The sequence below is a fragment of the Cebidichthys violaceus genome, unplaced genomic scaffold (assembly GCF_023349555.1).
Source record: "Cebidichthys violaceus isolate CVI_PGR_0920_01 unplaced genomic scaffold, fCebVio1.0.p SCAF_44, whole genome shotgun sequence".
Lineage (NCBI taxonomy): Eukaryota > Metazoa > Chordata > Actinopteri > Perciformes > Stichaeidae > Cebidichthys > Cebidichthys violaceus.
Window position 1 is genome coordinate 1,509,619 of NW_027176639.1, and position 22,614 is coordinate 1,532,232.

General features: G+C 45.9%; 3 protein-coding genes across 7 annotated transcripts; 1 reads left to right on the forward strand and 2 right to left on the reverse strand.

Annotated features, from left to right (window-relative positions):
- Nucleotides 1-4,250: 4,250 nt before the first annotated feature.
- LOC137886505 (keratin, type I cytoskeletal 19-like) lies at nucleotides 4,251-8,330 on the reverse strand. Its single transcript, XM_068728987.1, has 9 exons — nucleotides 7,879-8,330; nucleotides 6,967-7,092; nucleotides 6,597-6,679; nucleotides 6,237-6,393; nucleotides 5,966-6,127; nucleotides 5,745-5,870; nucleotides 4,994-5,238; nucleotides 4,868-4,908; nucleotides 4,251-4,750 (listed from the first exon to the last, which is right to left on the reverse strand). Exons 1-9 carry the CDS (start codon nucleotides 8,236-8,238, stop codon nucleotides 4,644-4,646), a joined length of 1,407 nt encoding a protein of 468 aa, XP_068585088.1. The 5' UTR covers nucleotides 8,239-8,330; the 3' UTR covers nucleotides 4,251-4,643.
- Nucleotides 8,331-11,301: 2,971 nt separating this feature from the next.
- LOC137886547 (gastrin/cholecystokinin-like peptide) lies at nucleotides 11,302-11,994 on the forward strand. The gene is made up of 3 exons (XM_068729044.1): nucleotides 11,302-11,346; nucleotides 11,438-11,683; nucleotides 11,815-11,994. Exons 2-3 carry the CDS (start codon nucleotides 11,440-11,442, stop codon nucleotides 11,889-11,891), a joined length of 321 nt encoding a protein of 106 aa, XP_068585145.1. The 5' UTR covers nucleotides 11,302-11,346; nucleotides 11,438-11,439; the 3' UTR covers nucleotides 11,892-11,994.
- Nucleotides 11,995-12,051: 57 nt separating this feature from the next.
- hap1 (huntingtin associated protein 1) lies at nucleotides 12,052-22,614 on the reverse strand. 5 transcript variants are annotated; one of them, XM_068729039.1, is made up of 15 exons: nucleotides 21,834-22,591; nucleotides 17,539-17,615; nucleotides 17,217-17,333; nucleotides 17,022-17,116; nucleotides 16,696-16,804; nucleotides 16,523-16,601; nucleotides 16,309-16,439; nucleotides 16,149-16,223; nucleotides 15,762-15,973; nucleotides 15,405-15,623; nucleotides 14,844-15,265; nucleotides 14,560-14,748; nucleotides 14,279-14,381; nucleotides 14,047-14,105; nucleotides 13,475-13,565 (listed from the first exon to the last, which is right to left on the reverse strand). In XM_068729039.1, the coding sequence occupies exons 1-14, from the start codon at nucleotides 22,012-22,014 to the stop codon at nucleotides 14,066-14,068; spliced, it is 2,049 nt and encodes a 682-aa protein (XP_068585140.1). In that variant the 5' UTR covers nucleotides 22,015-22,591; the 3' UTR covers nucleotides 13,475-13,565; nucleotides 14,047-14,065. The 5 variants fall into 5 exon arrangements, with proteins under 5 accessions (XP_068585138.1, XP_068585139.1, XP_068585143.1 ...); XM_068729037.1 differs by lacking the exon at nucleotides 14,047-14,105 and having other exon boundaries at nucleotides 12,052-13,565; nucleotides 21,834-22,570; XM_068729038.1 differs by lacking the exon at nucleotides 14,047-14,105 and having other exon boundaries at nucleotides 12,052-13,565; nucleotides 14,844-15,217; nucleotides 21,834-22,564.

The window sequence follows — 22,614 nt, forward strand, 5'->3', positions numbered from 1 at the left end:
AGCATGAAGACAGGATGTCCTGGAGAACCTTCATCTTTTACTGCTACAAAGAAAACTCACGTAACTGTCAGCCTCCGGTTAGTTATTCAGTCAAATCTGGCAGTTTTTCAGGTGATATGACTTCACTTTGTGTCTTGATTGTTGAGCAAGACCGCCGGGCAAACCTGTTATGTTACCATGGTAACAAGCACTAAAATTATAAGCATTGTAAAATGGATCGGTGTGTTTTTAACTTGACTTTCTACCTGCAGACCTCTTTGTCTTTTCTATCGGCGTTATCTTCTCTTGTTATTCATAGTTTCAGTGAATCTTAAACTTCATGAAGTCGTCTATGTTTTGCTCATCAACAGCCTGCAGGGTTGCCAGTTTGAAGCAGTTTTTAATGACGTCCAGGGAGGAAGTTAACACCTGACCGTACTATTTTTCTTGGCATTGTGCTGCATGTTCATCGTGTCCAAACAAGAACAAGTTCTTCTTCTGTGTGCTTCTCTCCATTTCATCACAGCATTTCATTCAAGTCTTTACAAGCATTTACACAAATATATGAATTCTGGATGTTTCATTTCGAACATTTTGCTTCAAGAGTTGTTTCACTTCTACCTAATAAATCACGTCTACAGCCTGGAGTGATACAAACCAGCTGCTTCATTTCACTGCTGCTTTTCATTTTGAGGTTTGCAAACTCATCTCATGCATTTGCTAAACGGCTATAAATAATGTCCAACTCAGAGAGTTTAAACCCTGGAATATGAGAGAGGATAATTTAATCTCTGGAGACTGCATTTTCACACCGACACACCAACTTCTGCTCTTCATCAAGGCTTTCACTGCTACATTTGCAGATGCCGGCACTATTTCTTTCTCTATATATATTTTTAAGTAAATGTACCGGAGCCATTCAAAGTGGTGAACGTTATTTGTTCCCGTCTCACTTCCTAAATATGAATCCCAGAACTAAGTGACGGCTGAAATGTGCGTTCACATCATACACTGCAACTGGACAGAGTCTGTGCACATTGTTATACTGTATGTGTGCGATCAGACATCCTTGTGATAGAATAACATCGGGTGTGGCAGTGGTTTAACAGCCTCTCTTTACAGCCTACTGGTTGAGCTAGTTTATGTAAAGTTTACTGTAGATCAGTGACACAATCAACAGCTCTGCATTCTGTAGGTTGATGAAGGTTGTGAGAATGAAGAATATTGACACACATTGCAACTATGAACTATAAACTATAAACTATAAACTATAAACTATGAACTATGAACTATAAACTATAAACTATAAACTATAAACTATAAATTATAAACTATAAACTATAAACTATAAACTATGAACTATGAACTATGAACTATGCACGTAGAGAGCGACGAAAAACCAGAGTCAAATTCCTTCAGCGTACATGAACAACAGAGCTGATTCTGATTCTGATAGAAGACATTTCATTAGTAACTGGTTGTCGTCAGACAGACATTTCTCCTCAGGCAGCAGACATCACTCACTGTCAGAGACATCTCATGCACTGCTACTTTGGTGTAAGACCAAATACCAGCAGCATGTTGCCTCTCTGAACTAACATGATGAACATGGTTAACAACACACACTACCTGCTGAACATCAGCCTGCTAACGTTGTCACTGTGAGGATGTTAGCATGCCAACGACGGCATTCAGCTAAAACGCTCTGCTGTGCCTTAAAGGGAAACTTCACCACCTTTTACTTAGATGTCCAGTCAGTATAAGCAATTGTTGCTCTTTCTTACTCACTCAGGAATACATATTGACAATTTGAAAACAGTAAAATCATATAAAACTCATTTTTAGGCAGCAGTGGTCTCGAGGTAGAGACATCTGAAGATCACCCGCTGCTCCACGGAGCTGTAATAACTGTAATACAAGGTTCCGTGAGAAACAGACTCGCTGTTTATGTGGGCTGAGTGATTAACGGCGATGGTATGTGCGGCGGTGTGGCAAGGTGTGACTGTGGCTGTCGTGTGAAGCAAAGTACAAATGAGGTGTGCATTACGGTTGAGAAACTGGTGTCTTCTGCTTTCACTGAAAGGAATTTTCTGACTTTCAGAAGATATTAATTAAACCGTATTCAAACCTCACTGCAGACTATACTTATCTAACACGTGACAATCTGCTTTACAATGCAGGTGTGGGAGTTATTGCACTTCGACCTGCGGAGCTTCTGCCAAAAACACACAACAATAAGTCTCTTTGACACGTTTAGTAGGTCACACACCCCATCCGCTCTCCATGTGAACGGGAACGACTTCTCACAATGCAGAAGACCCATTCAAGTGTGAGTACGAAGTCTGTCTCTGACTCAAATACCTGCAGCTTGTTTACGCTGGAATCAGGAACAGCCTGCAGTGCTTCTACCTGCATGTGTAACTCTCACATATGAGCCAACATTAAACGATATATCTGAACGCCGCGATGACTCACCTCGTGTGTCTCTTAACAATGCTCCTCTTATGTTTGCTTTATTTCAGGCGCAGACTGGTTTCTGTTGCATCCTGCGATGAGCTGCCAGTATCAACCGCACCCTTCACAGCATGACTTCATGCAACACCCCCGATGTTCAGACGAGAGCTCTGGAAATGTACAACAGCACTCAGAACTAAGAAGAACTTTAATAGAAATAAAAGTGACTTTTTACTGTCTCTGTGATGCTGTCAGTCAACTAAACTGAACAAAGAGCCCGTGTGCACAACATCAGGCACTTCCTTGTTTTTGATCATATTAAAGATAATTTAATTTAGCTGAGGGAAATTCTTCCTCATGTGGTGCACAGGACCATGAAGTATTACGAAGTATCATGAAGTATCATGAAGTATCACGAAGTATCACAAAGTATCACAAAGTATCATGAAGTATCACGAAGTATCACGAAGTATCATGAAGTATCATGAAGTATCACAAAGTATCATGAAGTATCACGAAGTATCACAAAGTATCATGAAGTATCACAAAGTATCACAAAGTATCACAAAGTATCATGAAGTATCATGAAGTATCACAAAGTATCACAAAGTATCATGAAGTATCATGAAGTATCATGAAGTATCACAAAGTATCATGAAGTATCATGAAGTATCATGAAGTATCACAAAGTATCACAAAGTATCATGAAGTATCATGAAGTATCATGAAGTATCATGAAGTATCACAAAGTATCATGAAGTATCATGAAGTATCACGAAGTATCACGAAGTATCATGAAGTATCATGAAGTATCATGAAGTATCATGAAGTATCATGAAGTATCACGAAGTATCACAAAGTATCATGAAGTATCATGAAGTATCATGAAGTATCATGAAGTATCCCCATTTCTGTGAATGGAGTCAGTACACCAGCAGAAAGGATGTGCAGGGAACACGCTCCCCCCGTAAGACAACTTTTTATTTTCATATTTAAACGTTTGACAACAGGAGAAGGAATTTATCGTCAGGATTTCCATTTTCAACGGGACTTTCTGTTTGTACGTTTGATGGGAGTTTTATGTGGCTCAGAGTGCTTATGTTTTTAATGATTTAGTTTAGTCTAGACAGTAGACAGTAACTGAATCCAGCTTTCTTTGCCTAAACTTGCAGAGCTGCAGAAACAACGCGATCATACACCGGTGCCACTAATTACACATAATAATACCTTTGACAATAAGCAATTAATGCGTCCATACAATGCAGCACAAAAGCAGTGAAAGGGATGAATTAGTTAATCCTGAGTCATTTTAACCACCAGATTAGCTCCACTGACAGGTGAGCAACTGATGTGTGGAAGTCTCTGCTTCATTCAGCTCCACCCAGAAGAAGAAGCCTTCGGTGAGTCACGTGACCTCACAGAACCACATCTGCACTTTTCTACTCTGCAGGGTTCTGTTAAACTCGTATTAATACATGATTATTGTTCCTATATTGTACAACATGGCATCAATATTGTGCCGTGATTTCGTGCTATTTGTGGAATATTATTTATTGTGATGTAATAATCGCGTTTCTAAATGTGTCTTGTGCAGCAACGATCTGTTTCAACTTCAGAAAAACAAGATTGTGCAATTTACTAAGGTTGAGAAAGGACTTCACCTTTAGAGGGAAAGACAAAGGTGACACCTGGTGGCCAGGAGTGGAACTACACCCTAAACACGTTCACTTAGAATCAATGATTCGGTTTTATTTTGGTGTATTGTTGTGATGTTCGATTGTCTGCGCAGAGAAAATACAAGAGACGCCAATCCTGAGCTCGGACATTAAAACATGATTGACTTTTTATCATTTTCTTTACATGGCCTGAAACTTTTACAACTCCTTTGTTATTTGGATATCATACAAAAAGTAGATTGTTAGCCAATGAAAGCCCCATAATCAAACTATAATCAACGTTTCTGTGTCTAAACACATGTTAGTGATCAGGAAAGCACACCTTCAGCTTTGCTTTCTCACAACGGAGTAAGCTTCTATGAAGGAAAGCTCATCACTCGCTGCAACTTTGCTCTATCATTGCAAGAAAAAGAAAAGGAAATAAGGCAAAGTATCCCCTAAAAACACGAATAACCGCTGACTGTAGTGACTCATTCATTAGAGTATTGTCTGAGTAAGTAAAAGGTTTTGCGGCGGCAGAAGTGAACGAAGGTGCTACTGAATGTCCTCCACTTGGACGTCAACATCGGCGGAGACCACCTTTCCGTCAACGATCTTTTCCACGATGATCTTCGTTCTCTTCTCGATGTGGGGTTTGTACTCTGCAGAGGTGGAGAACAAACATCATGCATCGTGAGACTACAGTCAACCACAGGCCTGAGTCGATGTCACCGCTACGAGATCACTAAGTGGGTTTCGTTCACGACTGGGATTCGTACCTTCCTCTTTCACTTCCACAACCTCGGTGATGACCACGGCCCTGTGCAGAGAGGGGACCATCATTTCAAAACACGTTCCATGGATTCATCTGTTGGCCTTTGACTTTACAGAGAGGAAACACTCACTGCTTTAGTTCATACTGCGCCCTCTCATGCAGCTCTCCGTCCAGCAGCCTCCTGTACTCGGCGATCTCCATCTCCAGCCTCACCTTGATGTCCAGCAGCAGGACGTACTCAGCCTGCTGCTGCTCCATGGAGACTCTCAGCTGCTGCAGGTCGGCCTCCAGCGTGTTGATGATCAGCTGCAGCTGGCTGAGCTGAGCGCCGAATCGACCCTTCACTTCCTCCATGTTCTGGTTCAGGCACTGAAACTGCAGAACACACGGGGACTATGGCTACAGTGTCGTGATGTATCTGCACTATTAATACTCAATACTTCATGAAAGCACTTTCCAGTCAAACACATGTAAGCGCACATTCCTGGTCGATTACCCAAGAACATGAACGCAGCATTTCTACCGTTTACTTCGCTGTCCTCCTGTCGAAAGATAAAATAGTTTGTTAAAATCCTGTCTGTGACTATTACGGTCCATTGTGCAGCGTTGTGGAGTCTGATGAGCCTTTAAACATGTAATCTATTACTCCAGCTGGACCTGATTTCAGTCTGAATCCCCACTGACCCAGACTGCTTCAGGTACACATTAGCTTCTGCACAGCACTCCGTCACTTACATTGGAAGAGAGTTAGGAGAGGATCTTGAAATGCTCATTATGAACAGGAGGAATACAAACAATGTGAATATGGACAGTGAGTGTTGTTTTAGGACAGAGAGCGATCAGATGACCGTGACAGTGAAAGTGTGTCAGCTATGGCCCACCTCTGTGAAGTGGCCTTGATGACTTATCTCCAAACTCTGGTAGGTCCTCTTCAGCTCTGACAGCTCTGCGTAGAATGTCTTCACCTCTTGTGAAGATGTCACAATTTGCGTCTGGAGAGTCTCCACCTTTTGTTTTACACACATAAAAAATATAATAAATCCCATGACATCATGATCTTTTCATCGTCATTCATTTCAGGCATGTTGCTCCGGCGTCTCACCTTAGATTGGAACCATTTCTCGAGCTCCTGCTTGTTCTTCACCACCACAGCTTCATACTGATCCCTCACCTCCTGCAGGACCACAGTCAGATCGACAGACTTCGCGCTTTCCACCTCTACATGAACCGTGCCGGTCTGCTGGATCCTCAGCTGACGCAGCTCCTGCAACATGGACCTGTTTACCTCCTGGCCCTCTACAGGCGTGTGAGTCGACCAACAGATGGCGCCGTTGCACATGACAAGTCCTCATTAAAAGTCAGGCGGCTCTCACCTCCTGTTGGTTGTTCTTCATGAACACCAGCTCCTCTTTCAGACCTTCTATCTGCATCTCCAGGTCACTGATGGCGAGCGTCAGTTCGTCCCTGACCCCTCGGACACGCAACACGTCGGCCTCCGCCATCATACACATGTTCATCTCCATCTCATACCTGAAGAACAAAACCACGTGTCGTTGTTTCACATACAGTGTCTCTACCCAGAGAATAACCAACCATAGAATAAACAAATACATCAAATACTTTAACTTTTTTCAAAAAGCTCCAGACTTAAACTGACAAAACGCTCTTCAAATGTATGTGACGTACAAATGAACTTATTAGAGGGTGGATTTTATTGTGGAGGGTGAACCTACTTTATTTTTAAGTCGTCTGCAGCCAGGTGAGCGTTGTCAACCTGCAGGATGATTCGTTGATTCTCTGAATATTGCTGCATGATCTAAATGGGAAGAAAATGAAAACGTGTGTCTATTTCATTCATACACATCAGAACACGACGTGTCATTTTGACACAGTAGACACTAAAGCATAACACCGTATATATATATATACTATATATGTTTCAGTGGTTTTGAGTTACAAGTGTGTATGTGTCTCTGAAGATGTGCGGACATTGCTTTGGTAATCCATCCGTGTCTGGACACCACACTCATGCTCTTGCTGTGTGTCATGGCGTTGTGGAACAGTGATGTTTGCTACATCGTTTCTGTAGAACGTAGGCGGTACCTGAGCTCGTAGTTCAGTGATGGTGGAGAAGTAGCCGGTGAAGTCTCGGGAGACAGAAGTTCTCTTCTCGTAGAACTCTCTGATCTGCAGCTCCAGCGCTCCGTTGGCCGCCTCCAGCGAGCGCGTCTGCACACACGACATCGTGACACGTCGTGACATATCGTCAGGACGAGTAAATCCTTTACTTCATGATTTACTTATTAAAGTAAGTATAATCAGCAGAATGTACTTAAAGTATCAAAGGTATAAAGTGTACTTCTCGTGTACTTTTTATGCAGAAGAAAGCTCGTGTCACTAGTGTATTATTACTCACTGATGCATTTTAATGTATTATAGCTTTTTAATAATCTGCCTGTCAAATAAAAGAAGTATAAAGTTTGCTTCTAAAATGTGAAACACGCAGTTCACAGCCTTTTATTTATTTAACCTTTTTATAACCAGAATAATCCCGCTGAGAATTTTAACCTCTTTTAAAAGTAAAAGTTTTACCAAATAAAAACACAAATAACTTAAAACACATACAAAATGTCACATTAAAGAGACAACTTAAAATGTCATCAGTCAAAGAACCTTCATTAGTGTCAGAGCATGATTTTAAAATCATGCATGCTCTAAAAATAATATTAAAATGTCTCTGTAGCTCACACCAACATGAGAGTCCAGGATGATGACGTACCTAACTTGTCCATAAGAGCGTGTGTGTGTGTGTGTGTGTGTGTGTGTGTGTGTGTGTGTGTGTGTGTGTGTGTGTGTGTGTGTGTGTGTGTTTGGACAGACCATAATGTGTTGTGCATCGTCAGTCCATTAACCCCCATTAAATGTATTTGCACGTGCAGGTGAACCAGAAACAACATTAATAATCACAGTACAGATCTATGAAAGGGGATTGCAGTAACCCGCATCAAGTCTTACCTTCTGCAGGTAGGTGGCCAAGCGGTCGTTGAGGTTCTGCATGGTCAGCTTCTCGTTGTTGATCACGGCAGTCTCGCCGTACGGGGTCACTGACCCGAAGGAGAAGACTGACTCCGAGACGCGGGTCCCGAGACCTCCCGCGCCCCCGTACACGCTGGGCGCGCGGTTCCAGGAGGGACCGGCGATGGAGATTTTGGTCTGGCCTCCTCCGACGAGCTGCATCTCTCTGCTCCCGCTGACAGCGCTGCCGCTGGAGATGCGGCGAGAGCTGAGGCTGCGGGAGCTGAGGCTGTGGGAGCTGAAGCTGCGGGAGCTGCGGGAGCTGAAGCTGCTGCTTCGGCGGGTGGCAGTGCCGGACATGATGAGAGGTGGAGGTGAGGTCGCCTGGAGGTGATGAGCCTGGTGATGAGCTGGAGAGTCTCTGAGGAGTACCTCTGCCTGAGACAAGTGGACATTTTTATAGGACTCTGAGGGAAGGAGACAGACTGGTCCCCTGCCACAACTATGTGTGGTATGCAGATCATATGTTTAGCCCTAATAGGTGTGTTCACTAGCATTTTCACAATGTGATAGACAGGTTGAAAATCAAGTTAGGCATCTTAAAAGATGTGTAACTAATAACCAGACTGATATCCAGCAAGGCATGAAGATAATGTTTTCTCTTTCAATGTCAGTTATACTAAACCCATTCACCGAGGGCACGTTCATCGAGGGCACGCTCACCAAGAACACCTTCACCAAGAGCCCCTTCACCAAGAACACCTTCACCAAGAACACCTTCACCAAGAGCCCCTTCACCAAGAGCCCCTTCACCAAGAGCCCCTTCACCAAGAACACCTTCACCAAGAGCCCCTTCACCAAGAACACCTTCACCAAGAACACCTTCACCAAGAGCCCCTTCACCAAGAGCACCTTCACCAAGAGCCCCTTCACCAAGAACACCTTCACCAAGAGCCCCTTCACCAAGAGCACCTTCACCAAGAGCCCCTTCACCAAGAACACCTTCACCAAGAGCCCCTTCACCAAGAGCCCCTTCACCAAGAGCACCTTCACCAAGAGCCCCTTCACCAAGAGCACCTTCACCAAGAGCACCTTCACCAAGAACACCTTCACCAAGAGCCCCTTCACCAAGAGCACCTTCACCAAGAACACCTTCACCAAGAACACCTTCACCAAGAGCCCCTTCACCAAGAGCACCTTCACCAAGAACACCTTCACCAAGAGCCCCTTCACCAAGAGCCCCTTCACCAAGAACACCTTCACCAAGAACACCTTCACCAAGAACACCTTCACCAAGAGCCCCTTCACCAAGAACACCTTCACCAAGAGCCCCTTCACCAAGAACACCTTCACCAAGAGCCCCTTCACCAAGAGCACCTTCACCAAGAGCCTCTTCACCAAGAGCACCTTCATCAAGAGCCCCTTCACCAAGAGCACCTTCACCAAGAGCCCCTTCACCAAGAGCACCTTCACCAAGAGCCCCGCGGAGCTCAACATGTTTCATAACAGCCACCTTCTCTCTGCACCATCTGGACCAGAGCCATCTCTCTTTCTTTTCCTAAGAAGCTTCCTAAGAAGGGAGTGGAGAAACAAGATAATAGGTGGATGATTGTTATGAATTCCATCTTTCCAAGCATGAACTCAACGCCCAAAATCCACAAACACAAACACAAACACACACACACACACACACACACACACACACACACACACACACATAATACTGTCGCACTTTGTTCATAAGGCTTATCTAACATGCCATGATAATTAAAGTGATTGACATAAGAACATAAAAAGTGACTCAATCTGCTGCACCACACCCTTCAGAGGAAAGCAGCAGTTGACAGTTTGCACACCACTTTTACTAACGTCCATTCTTAAAGACCACTTCCTCCATTACAGATACAGACAATCCAAAACTTCCCACGGCTAACTTATTGTTTTAATGTGAAACTTAGATGAAGTCAATAGAATTGTTATTAGTCGGGTTACTTTTAATTATGAATCTGTATGATCTGTATGATGATGTCTTTCTTTTTAATATATTATGTTATTATGGACTTTACGGGACTTGATCGGGACCGAAGCTGAAATCAGAAATCAGGCCAGAGAGATCAGCAGCTTAAAGCAGCACTGAGGATTAAGAAGTTGTGGTCTAACTGACACTGTTACACAACCATGAATGTGTTCACACGCTGGGTAATGGACTCACCGTGACCTTTCACCAGTGATGAGCATCTGCTGCAGCCCAGCCTGATAACGTGGAGTCTGAAGCTGTCCACGGTGTGTGCTGTCTGGGATGTTTATCAGATGGCAGTGATGGGTGTGTGTGTGTGTGTGTGTGTGTGTGTGTGTGTGTGTGTGTGTGTGTGTGTGTGTGTGTGTGTGTGTCTGTGCATCGAGAGCACAAATACCAGATATAAGATCGGTGGATGTCTTTCCACCTCAAGATTATCAGAGATGAAGACGGAGGTCAAACAAAGCTCACAGACATTGTTCCAATAACTGACAGAGTTTAGTTGACTGTAAGGCTACATTTACATCCTGAGGTTGTGTCTGCAGATCAACACACGTATGCACATCCTCAGCTTTCACTTATGTTGCCGTCACTTCTGCTTATGAATCAGAACGTAGCACATAATCACTCAATGCGAGTAAATCCATCTGACAGGTGATGCGTTCACTGCCTGGTAGAACCTACTCTAACGCTGTGTTGATGTTGTGTTATACATGCTGTCAGTGGCAACTAATGCACGACAACTGAGCCACTTGTAGAAAATCTATACGGTGTGTCAACCACGCTCTGTAGGGACTCACTAAAAGGGTAGAGTGACGTCATCTGGAAAGTCCAGGCCACAACGAGACCCTGAAGGCAACGATCACCTCCAAACGATCATTAAAACATAAACACTTTGAGATTCATCACCCAGCTCTTCTTCAGATGAAAGCTGTGTCTACAGCCCACACAGGGTATAATATGAATTCATATGCATATTATATACGGAAACAGGAGATAATGCATTTGTCCATCTTTCGTTCCAATGTGTGAATAGTTAGAATAACAGTAACTGCTGATGTTTAAAGTGAAATATAAGAAGAAGCCAATGGAGAACACCAGGGACCCTGTGTTCAGTGGCTGCGCGCTAACATCAGATCCTCTGTGTTGGAGAATATTGGATTTCTTATGTAAACGCATTGACTCGTTTTATTGTTACTGCAGAGCCAAGCGGGCCTCCCCAGGTAAGTGAAAAGCATAATAATGGATTTGTGGACGTCGTGGTCAATGGCTTCCTTTACGCACATCCTCCCAATGCGTCCGTCTCCCGATCAATCAGCGAGCGCCGTTATCGAGCCGTATTCACCGACAGCAGACTAGTTGGTATAAAAGGAGCCGATCTGCTCGGTGAGCACCAGACGCGTCCCACTTGTTGCATTCTGTCGAGCACATATTTCACACCGTTTTCACAGGTAACAGGTAACTCCGTTCATCCACCTGTAGATGGAATCATTTTGTCACTTTGAGTAAATGTAACTGCTTTTTGTTTCTTCTCTGACTCAGACATGTCGAGGAAGGTTATTGTGGTGTTTGCTCTGCTGGTTGCTCTGCTGCCACCGTCTGCAGCCGGAACACCTGAAGAGACGCGTCTCCTGCAGCGGCTTCTGGTCAACAGGGAGCCGGCGAGAGGCTCGGCGGGCAGACAGGAGCCGGCGCCCCAGGCTCCCTCAGCACGGATGGAGAGACGGGCACACCTATCGGAGGACGAACGGGAGATTATGACCAAGCAAATAATGCAAGCGATCTCAGGTATGATGCGGTTGCGGGTGTGAAAGTTCTCTTGATTGTCGTGACACGATGGAGTGAGTGGGCAGAGGTCCGAGGCGCTCAGGTGTACTGAACCCTCGTGTGTGGTTCACGCAGGAATGGTTTGTTCACAGGCATGATGAACTCCGAGTGCATGTCGGATCGGGACTACCAGGGCTGGGTGGACTTTGGACGCCGGGACGCAGAATGAGACCCGAGAGCCCAGACGTCACTGCTTTCTGTTCACCCGTTACATGAAGTCCATGTTCTACTGTCACTGCAGCTTCACAAATAAAAGCGTTGTGCAGAACTATCACGATAGTCCTCTCTGTCTTCACCGCGAGGTAAACAGGAGACGCATCACACTGTGCTGGATGGAGACGCAGAGTTTTATTCACAGGCGGTACAATTCAAACACACACCGACACACACAGCTGTGAGCTAACACAGAGCAGAGACACAGAGGCTGATTTAAAAGCTGTTCATGAGTTCTTCCCTTTTTAATCCACAGTATCCTATGCCTTCAATTGATCACAAAGCAACATGCTGTTTAAATAATCAGGACCACTCCTCTTTAAATAAGGATTCTTGACCACATGAACTCATTTTGAATGAAACTATTGTGATTTAATTTACCTCCCGGCAATTAAAAGAATTCATGATGACGTGAAATTCAGCAGATTTTGTTACAAGCCAGATCTTCAGTGAACACAGTGCAGTGAATGTACATATTGCTTATAAAAATCACCTTCTTTTGATGCAGCATGGCAAACAGGATAAAGTTCAGAAATGTCCAACAGGTGACTCTGTACCTGTGCAGCTGCCATGACAACGTGAGCAACGTGGAAGCAGACGGCTGCAGGACGTCAGCATCATCAACACTTTTCACTTCAGTCGGAGCAACGCTAATTGATCAACGTCTAAGTATTTGACTCTGCATATTTGACAATCTTATATACAACATGCTAATCTCAATGGAGCAGCTAATCAGCAGGAAGACGGAGTGTGTTTCAGTCCATTTGATGACAGCAGCGGTTCAGTTTGTGGTTTCAAATGACAATCATTTACTGCATGTCGTCCTTCTTAATTTTACAAAAGACAACTTTGTTATTTATATACACATATGTGATGTTCAACGTTGGAAACTGATGATGAGTTCTTTGTTTTTTTTAAACCAGCGGCGGGAAAACGTGAAAAATTACAATCACGATATAAAAATGTTTCTTCTTTTGTGTAAAAAGAAGTCAAAGAAACTGGTGATAATCAGTTGATTTTCCTGAGATGAAGATGTCACACACACACACACACGCCTACTGTACACACATTCATTGAAAATAATATTACTGGTCACTACCGACAGCTTAAAGTATGGCTCTAGTGCATTCTGTGGCTCGTGTTTTCGAGACACCACAGCTGTGGGCGCTGACCTGCACAGAGGGGATCACATGATGGAGCAGGAGGTCCCTACGGTGGATGATGGAGCAGGAAGCGATGAACAGTCCTCATCTTTCAGAGGACGACCGACTGCTTCTCCGTCATCCCCCAGGCCGCCACTCTGTGCAAGCCCAGACCTTGAAGCTTCTCCACCAAGTTCAAACTGAAGTGCCTTCGTCCCTGTTTGTCCAGTGGGGAGTCCTCACGTTCCTCTTTTGCCGTGGAGGGTGAAGGTGTGTTACTGTGGTTGTGGTGCAGGTGGTGGTGTGGATGAGGAGAGGCTGAGATGCCGCGCTCTTGCAGCAGCTGCAGGAGTCCCAGCGGTGAAGTGGTTACATGTGCGGTGGTGCCGGTGGTCCGGCCTCCTTGGCCAGAGGGCCGCTGGCGGGATGGAGATGAAGCGCTCACGAGCTCACAGCTCCGACAAGATGGCCGCCCGAAAGAGCGAAGGCTGCGAACAGAAACACACAACGGTTAAAAACACAATAGATAAAAAACAAAGCTGTTTCTTCTCACACAAACATGCAAGCTCATTCCCAAATAATGAAGAAACAATAGAATGTGAACAGTGTGAGTTGTTGTTAGTGTCTGCATTTCATTGCTGTAAGATGGATGAACACGATGTTAGTGCGGCAGCGGTGATGAAACAGGATCCGGTGGTTTGCCGAGATGAAAACCTTGAAAGGTCAAGAGAGGTGAAAACATAACAAGCCCAGAATAAGTACAGACAGGTTAGTGTTGTTAGGAGGCGACAGAAGCATGATGATCCATTCAGATGTTTTCTGTTGTTTAACATCCTACAACCTCAAACAAAAACCTCTCTGTTATTGTTAGCCCTGGTGTTATTCAGGTGAACAAACATTGGTCCTGTGCCTCCGTCATTAATAATGAAATCCAGTATTCAGAGTGGATCCATAAGCCTCGACTCTTACTTTGCCCCGAAGGCGTCTTTTAGAGTTGGAGGAAGAGCCTCGACAGACGCTTTCTGCCGCTGTGAGGAGTAAAGAGCAGACGATTAAGAGGAGAGAAGAAGCACGAAGAAGACAGGACATCTGCAATAAAAAGGTTGTGCATTAATGAACCAGGCGTTCCCTGCTCACAACAATAAGAAAGAACACAAAACAGCATGCAACAGAGAAGAGTCATCGGTATGTGTGTTCTTACCTAGTGGACAAGGATGGGATGAGACAGGAGGGGTGCAGGACTTGGCAGGTGGAAATGGGATGTGTGGGAGAGGTCTGAGGGAGATTGGGACCAGGTGGAGAGACTGCGAGGTCATGGAGGGAGGAAATGGACATTAAACTACAGTTCAATGAGGAACTACAAGAGCTAACGAAGCTGGAAACTGAAGTAATATGAACAATATAAAGCAGGAGAGAAAGCAGGGAGCATGGGAGATTTAATGAGGTGAAGAGAATAATGAAGCCAGCGTGAGTGTGTCCTACCCATGCCATGTGCTGCAGAGAGCTGCGACAGGTCCGGCTCGTCCTCCTCCAGGTCGTTCAGACTGTAGACGTGCTGCATGTCGACCTCGAGCTCCCTGAAGTCTTTAGTCAGGACGCCCGGGCGCGGATGCAGGATGCCTCCCAGGTTCGGTTTGGCCAACTGCTGCCACTGATGCAGAGTCACCGAGCCTGACGGCGAGAGCCAGAGGGAGCCGAGGTTGAAGAACGTTGTACTAATAATACGGTTAGATATTACTATGAATTATTTGAGAAGAGACTTTTACCTTCCAGAGGTTTGACAATCTGCAGGCGGTCGGGCAGGTAGGACCTGGATCCTCCCGAGGAGCCGCAGGAGGGCCGTGAGCTGCCGTTGGAGTAGTTGGTGCCGGTCGACGCCGCCGGGCTGGAGACCAGGCTGGAGACCAGGCTGGAGACCAGGCTGGAGACCAGGCTGTCATTTGGCGTCAGGAAGCCGCTGGAGCCCTCGGCCTCTTCGCAGTCCGCCGCCAAGGCGTGGAGCTTACGCTCGCGCTCCACATCGAAGAAAGGCCGCTCAGAGGAGTGGTTCTGCTGGCGGGCCGACAGGCTGCGCAAGGCGGCTTCAAGGTCCTGGCCTCCTGGTGTGCCTGGCTGGCCCAGACGCTTCGGCCCACTCAGTCTGTGGTGGACAGATGTGACGCTTGTTTTAGCTGCTTCAATACTGGACCTTTGAGTGGGTTCATCATTACAAACTCACATTTAAACTTGTAATCAAGAAGGTTTCTATAAGAAAATACAATGCATGTGAAATGATCAAAAATAGATTATAGTGCACGTACAGCATGAGCGCACACTCAAACACACACCTGCTGTCTTCTTTCTGAGCATTGCTGAAGCTGGGCTTGTCTTCCAGAGTGAGGCTAGCATTGTCTGAGCCATAGTAGCTGGTTCGGGGGGTGCTGGTGCAACTGGAGTGGGCCGACACCGGGCTGGATCCCGGCAGCCCCGGGGAGTGGCACCGAGACCGCAGCCTCACGGCCTTGTTCACCACCTTCACTGTTTCAAACACGCGCCACGGGTGGTTCCTGCAGAGAGGAAGAGGAGGGTGAGTGGGTTACAACGGGTTACAACAGCGTCACAGTGGGAAGAGAAAGCACCGAAGCGTCCGCAGAAACCTCTTAAAGCAGTCCTGCATGAGAACACAAAGTGAACCGCAGACTCACCTGTACTCGGAGGGGGCCGGGGTGTCCAGGCCTTTGCGGAAGGTGCCCTCTATCTCGGCAGCGAGTGAGTCCATGGGGAGGACGGAGGCCAGCGCGGTGTAGCGCTGCACCGTGCTGTTGGGAAGGCTCTTATTACGCAAGTTCTTGATGTCCTCTCGGGCCTCGCGGAGCATGTCCTCACACTGAGAGTACTTGTCCCGCAGGTCCTTGAGCTGCACGACAAAAAGGAGACATATCTGTCAAACTGTAGCACGAGAAGAACACGTTGTCTCATTCAGAGCTGAAGACCGACAAAGACACATATAAACAGGTGTGTGTGGCGGCGCAGAGAAGGGGTTTCTGGGAAAATGTGAAGGGATCCTGAATCTACTTTTGTAAGCGTCTTGCCTCTGATTGCAGCTTGAGCTGGCTCTCACGGGAGACACCCAGGTGTTGGTTCAGCTCCTCGTTCTCATGGGTGATCTGGAGGGACAGGGAGGAGACAGTTAGACGAGTTTTGACGCTCGTGGAGCGTCCATCCGTAGAGAACGTGGAACCGTTCTCTCACCCCTTTGCAACGGGCCTGCAGGTCAACGATCTGCGCGAGCAGCGAGCTGATCTCCTCCTGCTGTCGCAGAGTGTCCTCCACCTTCCGCGCCAGCTCCTCTGACAGGTCGACGACCCGCCGGTTAACGGACGCTGAAATACACGAGTCCGGTAAGAACAAGTACCGACCGTCTCTGGGTTACTGTCATGTACTGAAACAAGACTGAACCACTCACAGAGCTCTTCCACACACACCATCATCAGCTCCTGCTCCTGCTCCTCGTAGTTGGTCGTCTCCGTTGTGAGATCACTGGCCTGCAGAAACAAAGCACACCATGTCAAAATGTCATACTGTTAACGCTGCAGGCAATTCAAAAAACCACCTATTATTGTCGTTTAAATGACATACCTCTAATCGCAGTTTGCGGTTCTCGTCCTCTAAACCCTTCAGCTTCTGCTGCAGGAAGTCGTAGTGGACGAAGTTGCTGAGTGAACTGCACGATTCGTTCCTTTTGATTCTACAACAAGAAGCGATACGTCGTCTGCATTAGACGTCTTCATGTGTTTATCTCACCAAGAGAAAAAGAACTGAGCCTGCAGAACCAGTGATACTTGAATACTATATGAATCAAAATATGTCCAGCTGTGTGGTTCCTCAACCTCTGTCTTCTGTGTGTGTGTGTGTGTGTGTGTGTGTGTGTGTGTGTGTGTGTGTGTGTGTGTGTGTAAACCCACGGTGATTGTGATTCAGCGTTCTCGATCTCCTCGGTGCTGGCGTAGAACTGAAGGAGGTCGTCTCGCATCGAGAGCTCGTGGCGTAGTTGAGCGATCTAGAAAACAAGGTGAACATCACTCGACTGTATACACGAGACAGCGTAACACACACCCTGCGTTTCAGCGACACACTCGTGACGTCGGCTTTGTTTGTACCTCCTCCTTTGCGATCTCAAGCTGTTCGTCCAGCATTTCATTGCGGGCGGTTATTTCTTGGTTCTGCTTCAGGAGGGATTGACCGATTCGCGCCGCTAACTCCAGATCCCGCTCTTTCTGCAAAGTAAAGGCATAAAGTCTGCACTTATTCTACGGAATAATGCAAGATACAGTACATCTATATATTGTAACAATATGGCAGATATTGTACAATCACAGCTGCAGGTGTGTTTTTTAACCAAATGTACTTTTTTCTGATCGCACTGGCAAACAGAACACTTTAATCCTCTATAATCCCGCTCATCTGCTGTGTGTGTCTCACCTCCTCCAGCAGGTGGGTGACTGCCTTGATGTCATGATATGTCTTGGTGACCTGGCCCACTCGGTCTGAACACAGCACTGAGGGAGGAGGGAGAGAGGGATGAATGAAGAGACAGAGCTGCAGGAAGCACACAGTGGAACAACAAAGTCCTGCTGAATATGCATCATGAGATAAAGGTTATGAGCAGTTATTCTGGCTGATCACTTCCTCTAGTTACACTTTTAAACAATAGAAAATACTAGGCGACTGTGGATCAGCGGTAGAGCGGCGTCGTCCTTCAATCAGAGGATCGGCGGTTCGATCCACATCGATGTGTCCTCGGGCGAGACACCTAACCCCAAATTGCTCCCGCAGGTGTGTGTGAATTTTAGTTAATTTTAGCCCCTCCCATCAGTGTGTGAATGGGTGAATGATGACGTGGTGTTAAAGTACAGTCCATGTACCATTCAAGGGGTTCTTCAGTGTTGCCAGGTCTGCGTTTTTCCTATGGAATCAAGCTACTTTTGAGGCTGCTCACACAAACACACCCTGGTCCCACGTTTTTAATATTAAATATGAACCTGTAACTGACACAGAAAGACTGACGACGATCCTCAAAGTACGATTGTTTCTTCTTGAAGCCTCCACAGCTACAGACCACAACATCTCCACGCGGTCAGCCAGATACTGATCCTCTTAGCTTGATCCCTTTCAGCCCGGATTAGACGCTTTAAAGACCTCGTTCCCCTGGATACCAATATAGCTCATCGGCAGAAAGCGCCGGCGTGTTGGGACCAGCGGGACACGTTCGGCGTGGAAGAGATAACAGCGACTGACTGCTGACCTGAAACTACGTCCTGAGGAACGCTTTGTTTGTGTCCACTGCAGAGTCATTACGGGCGAAGCGCTGTGTGAGGTCAGCCAGTCACTTGAAGCTTCTTAATTGAAGTAATTAGTGTTCTGGTTGTGAGCCAAACACTGTCAACGTATCATCGTTTGTCCTTCTGATTCTTCTGTAACGCTGCCTGCTGCTGAAGGTTTAGTGCTTTTGAAGCAGAACTCCTTTAGGTGAACACCATCATTCAACATCTGACTCGTCTGTTTATTAAGGATGGATGACGCTGCAGATACCTCTAAAACTAAACCGGCGTTGTAATCTCACTTTGTGGACTGAAGAGACGGCAGGTTGCCAGACAGCAGAGTGATTAGATTGCGGTCCTTGAATTTGGCCTGGAAACACAGGGATTGGGTAGCTGTGTCAGAGTCTAATCGGCCTAATGGAGAGAAGCTGGACCTGGGCTAAAGTACTGCGCCGACCACGACTACAGCATAACTCAATAACTCATGTCTGCAGTCTGAGGTGACCTACTGTAAGATGGAGGACGTCGTTTTACATCTCACTGAGTAGATCGAAGAGAAACGCAAAAACCAACACAAGTTTCACACGTGTGACAGTGAAAGCATCCGAACTCATCAGACAAACGTCAGAAGACATTCACGCGTCAAAGACACACCGGCAAAAGTAGAATATGGAACATGGAACAAAGACGACCAAACGGACAAATCATATCAGAAACTCTCTTCATTTACTTCAACGTACTTCAACACTGAACCTCTAATAGAAGAATGAAACTTGAACAACTGAGCATTAGAAAAGAAGAGCAACAGTAATTATTAATAGCTATATAGATTCATTTCTAATCTTTAAGTCAACGTGGACAAGAAGTCCTCAGAATGAACATGTCTACATTCTCCATTCCAAAACAAATGGGCAAACTCCATCTGCTGACAAAGTTGCTGTTATCTCACAATAGATAAGGATAGATGACGTCAGTCTGCATACATGATGCATTCGATTCTTTAGACAACTGTTCATCGGTCGACTTCACACTTAGCGAGAGTATTGGAGGCAAGCAGGGAACACCGGTCCTCCAGAGCAACTACTGAATGGACCTCGAGGTGAGAGGTCACTGCTGTTCTGTCAAGAGGTCAAGAAAGAACTTTAAAGCTGGACTCTTAATGCATGAAATCAAAACCTACATCAAAAGGTGTAATAGCACAGGACTCACATGCACCTTCAAATCCCTGAAAACGTGTCTGTGTCTGATGACAACATGCTGCTCACTAAGAGACTTTGAATCAGGGGGTCCACTAAAGACTCACGTTAATAAACTACAGCCTGAACTACGCACAATTACCTTAATCATGTCACTACCAAAATACATTCTACAAATTAACAAAAGCTTAATCCCATAATAGTTCAACTTCCTCAAATCCTAATGTACTTAAAATGGATTGCAACCCTTGAGCTACAAGCTAAGTCTGCAGCAGGACTGTCAGCGGGTTTCAGACGCTGTCCTGTACAGACACACACACAAGCACATGAACACAACAAGAGCCAGTCACTACACAGTCATTCAAATTATATCTGCAGTGCATTCATTATTTCACATCAGTGCTCCTCCAGAATGTTAAAGTAAAGTTCATTTAATGGCTTATTTGCTCTTGAATTAATGCATTCTTCAGCAAGCGCCTAAACTCTACACCCACAAAGTCTCACCGGCAGAAATATCGGCTACATTTCAGCTCGACCCGACGGACCCGACGGACCCGACGGACCCGACGTAGAGCAGACCCAGGTAAGATGTGCTGCTGTGCCAGCTGGAGGTTTCAGGGTTTGTGTGGAGCTAAACCCAGGCAGCCGACCTGAACGCTGCTTGCTTGCTAACCCTGGAGCTGATGGGTGAAGCTTGCAGACTTACTCGTATGACGTCCGTTATGTTGTGGGGGTCAGACGGGCCTGGATGAGCTCCACAAATGTTTGATCTCTGCTGTTCTGAAGGTGCAGACTTGACGAGATTTGGCCCGAGCTCAAATGTGTCTCACAGAGCTTCCTGGTGTTAATCCGTCTGGACATTTCAGAGACGTTGAAGAGTGAACAGTCCTACGTATTTATCATTGGTAGCATTAATCTCACTATAAAGAATATGGGAGTTTTAAATAACATTATCAGATCCATCACTAAGAGGTTAAAAACTACAGCTGGACTTTAGCCTAAAAGATCCCGACAATATAGAAATGACAAAACAACGACGTGTCCAACAACAAACAGCTAAAGCAGATATAAAATATATCAAATGTATTCATCCTACTGCATAACAGAGAGGAAAGAGATGCGGCAGTTTGAGTGTGTTTCCGTGTCGCAGCATTGGTGTCGGTGCCACATTTAGACAAAGACTGGCCGGAACAAAGGAGAAACAGAGGAGGAACAGAGGAGGAGCAGAGGAGGAACAGAGGAGGAACAGAGGAGGAACAGAGGAGGAACAGAAGAGGAACAGAAGAGGAACAGAGGAGGAACAGAGGAGGAGCAGAGGAGGAACAGAGGAGGAACAGAGGAGGAACAGAGGAGGAACAGAGGAGTAACAGAGGAGGAACAGAGGAGGAACAGAAGAGGAACAGAGGAGGAACAGAAGAGGAACAGAGGAGGAACAGAGGAGGAACAGAGGAGGCTTTAACTGCTCTGTTGAAGCAGAATATCACCTTCTTCAATCTTAAGATGTTCAACCAGCCCAGTTGTGTTCACAGTAAACACAAACATCCATTTCAAAAACATGAAACGGATGAGTTCAGAGCATTCAGGTCATTTCTTCAACCTCACTCCACCGATTTCATTCTTCTTCAAAAGGTTAAATTCCTCTCTGTGATTCAAAGCGCGTCAGAGAATAAGAACCCGTAACATTAGAGAACTATTCCCTCATTCCATGTCTCTGACCTCCAAATAACAAAACACAAACTCACAATGACAACTGCTGACATGAACACAGGGCTTGATTACTCTGCTGCAGCGTACACACACACACACACACACACACACACACACACACACACACACACACACACACACACACACACACACACACACACACACACACACACACACACTCAGTGACCTTCACACCACTATGAGGAAACTAAATACATTTACACAACTCGACACGTCTGGAGGCACAATCGGGTTGAAGTAAAGGAGTTTTATGACAAGATGCTTCATAATCCAGCAGCACTCGGTTGAACGGTATTCATCATTCGTGATGCAATGACATCACTGCACCCTGCGGTACACAAAGTGCACTATGAGGTATTTAAGCAGTTAGATTACAAAGACCTTGAAGAGGCAACGTGCAACAAAACACACAGACGGCAATATTTGCAGGACAGAGTAATCATTAACGTGACGCTTTATACTTCATGCTTCACATATGGTTTTTGTTAACTGTCTCTTCTAAACGTGGACTCATGGATCACGCTCATCTCACCTTGTGTCACCTCCCGGCAAAGGCTTTCCTTGTTCTTGTTGTTGTTGTTATTATTATTATTATTGTTATTGCTGTTGAGGCATTTCTTCTCCTCCTTCACTTCATCATCCATCAGATGAAGACTGGAGGTGCTCTTCTCTTCCTCCTCCTCCTCGGATGCAGAGGAGCTCCACACCTCCATGGTGACCGGAGAAAAACTGTCCTTCTTCTTCTTCTTCTTCTTCTTCTTCTTCTTCTTCTTCTTCTTCTCCTGATTCTACTGGGTCTCCGGCTTCATTCTGCTGGCCCGTGTGTGTCTGGTGGAACAACAGCCGTCGGCCTGTGTGAGTGTGTGTGTACACCTGAGTGTGCAAGAGAATCTGAGCTGCTCCGCGTTAATATATAATCCCTCAGACTGTAAGAGCCATCTGTCGTCACGCCTGCCTCCGTTCACCTGGCCACGTTGGACTACCGGGTAAGAAGAGAGGGGAGGAAGAGGAGGAGGGATGAAGGAGGAAGACACATCTAAACCACGAGCCACAAAAGCCGATATCTCTCCCACTGACCGTGTCCGAGCACAAAAAGAGAAGCGTTCTCAACTATGATGGAGGAAATCACTCAGGACGGGGACGCTGGTGCAGTTTAAAAGGATGCAGCATGAAGACCACCCACCCCTCTGGAATTGAGGGAGATGGTAGGTTCCGCCCCCGCCAATGGCTGCTCTTGTTCTGTACTCATATGTGAGAGCGGAGGGCTCAGCGTCACACTGGTGCAGACAGAGCCACACCCACTTCACAGGGGT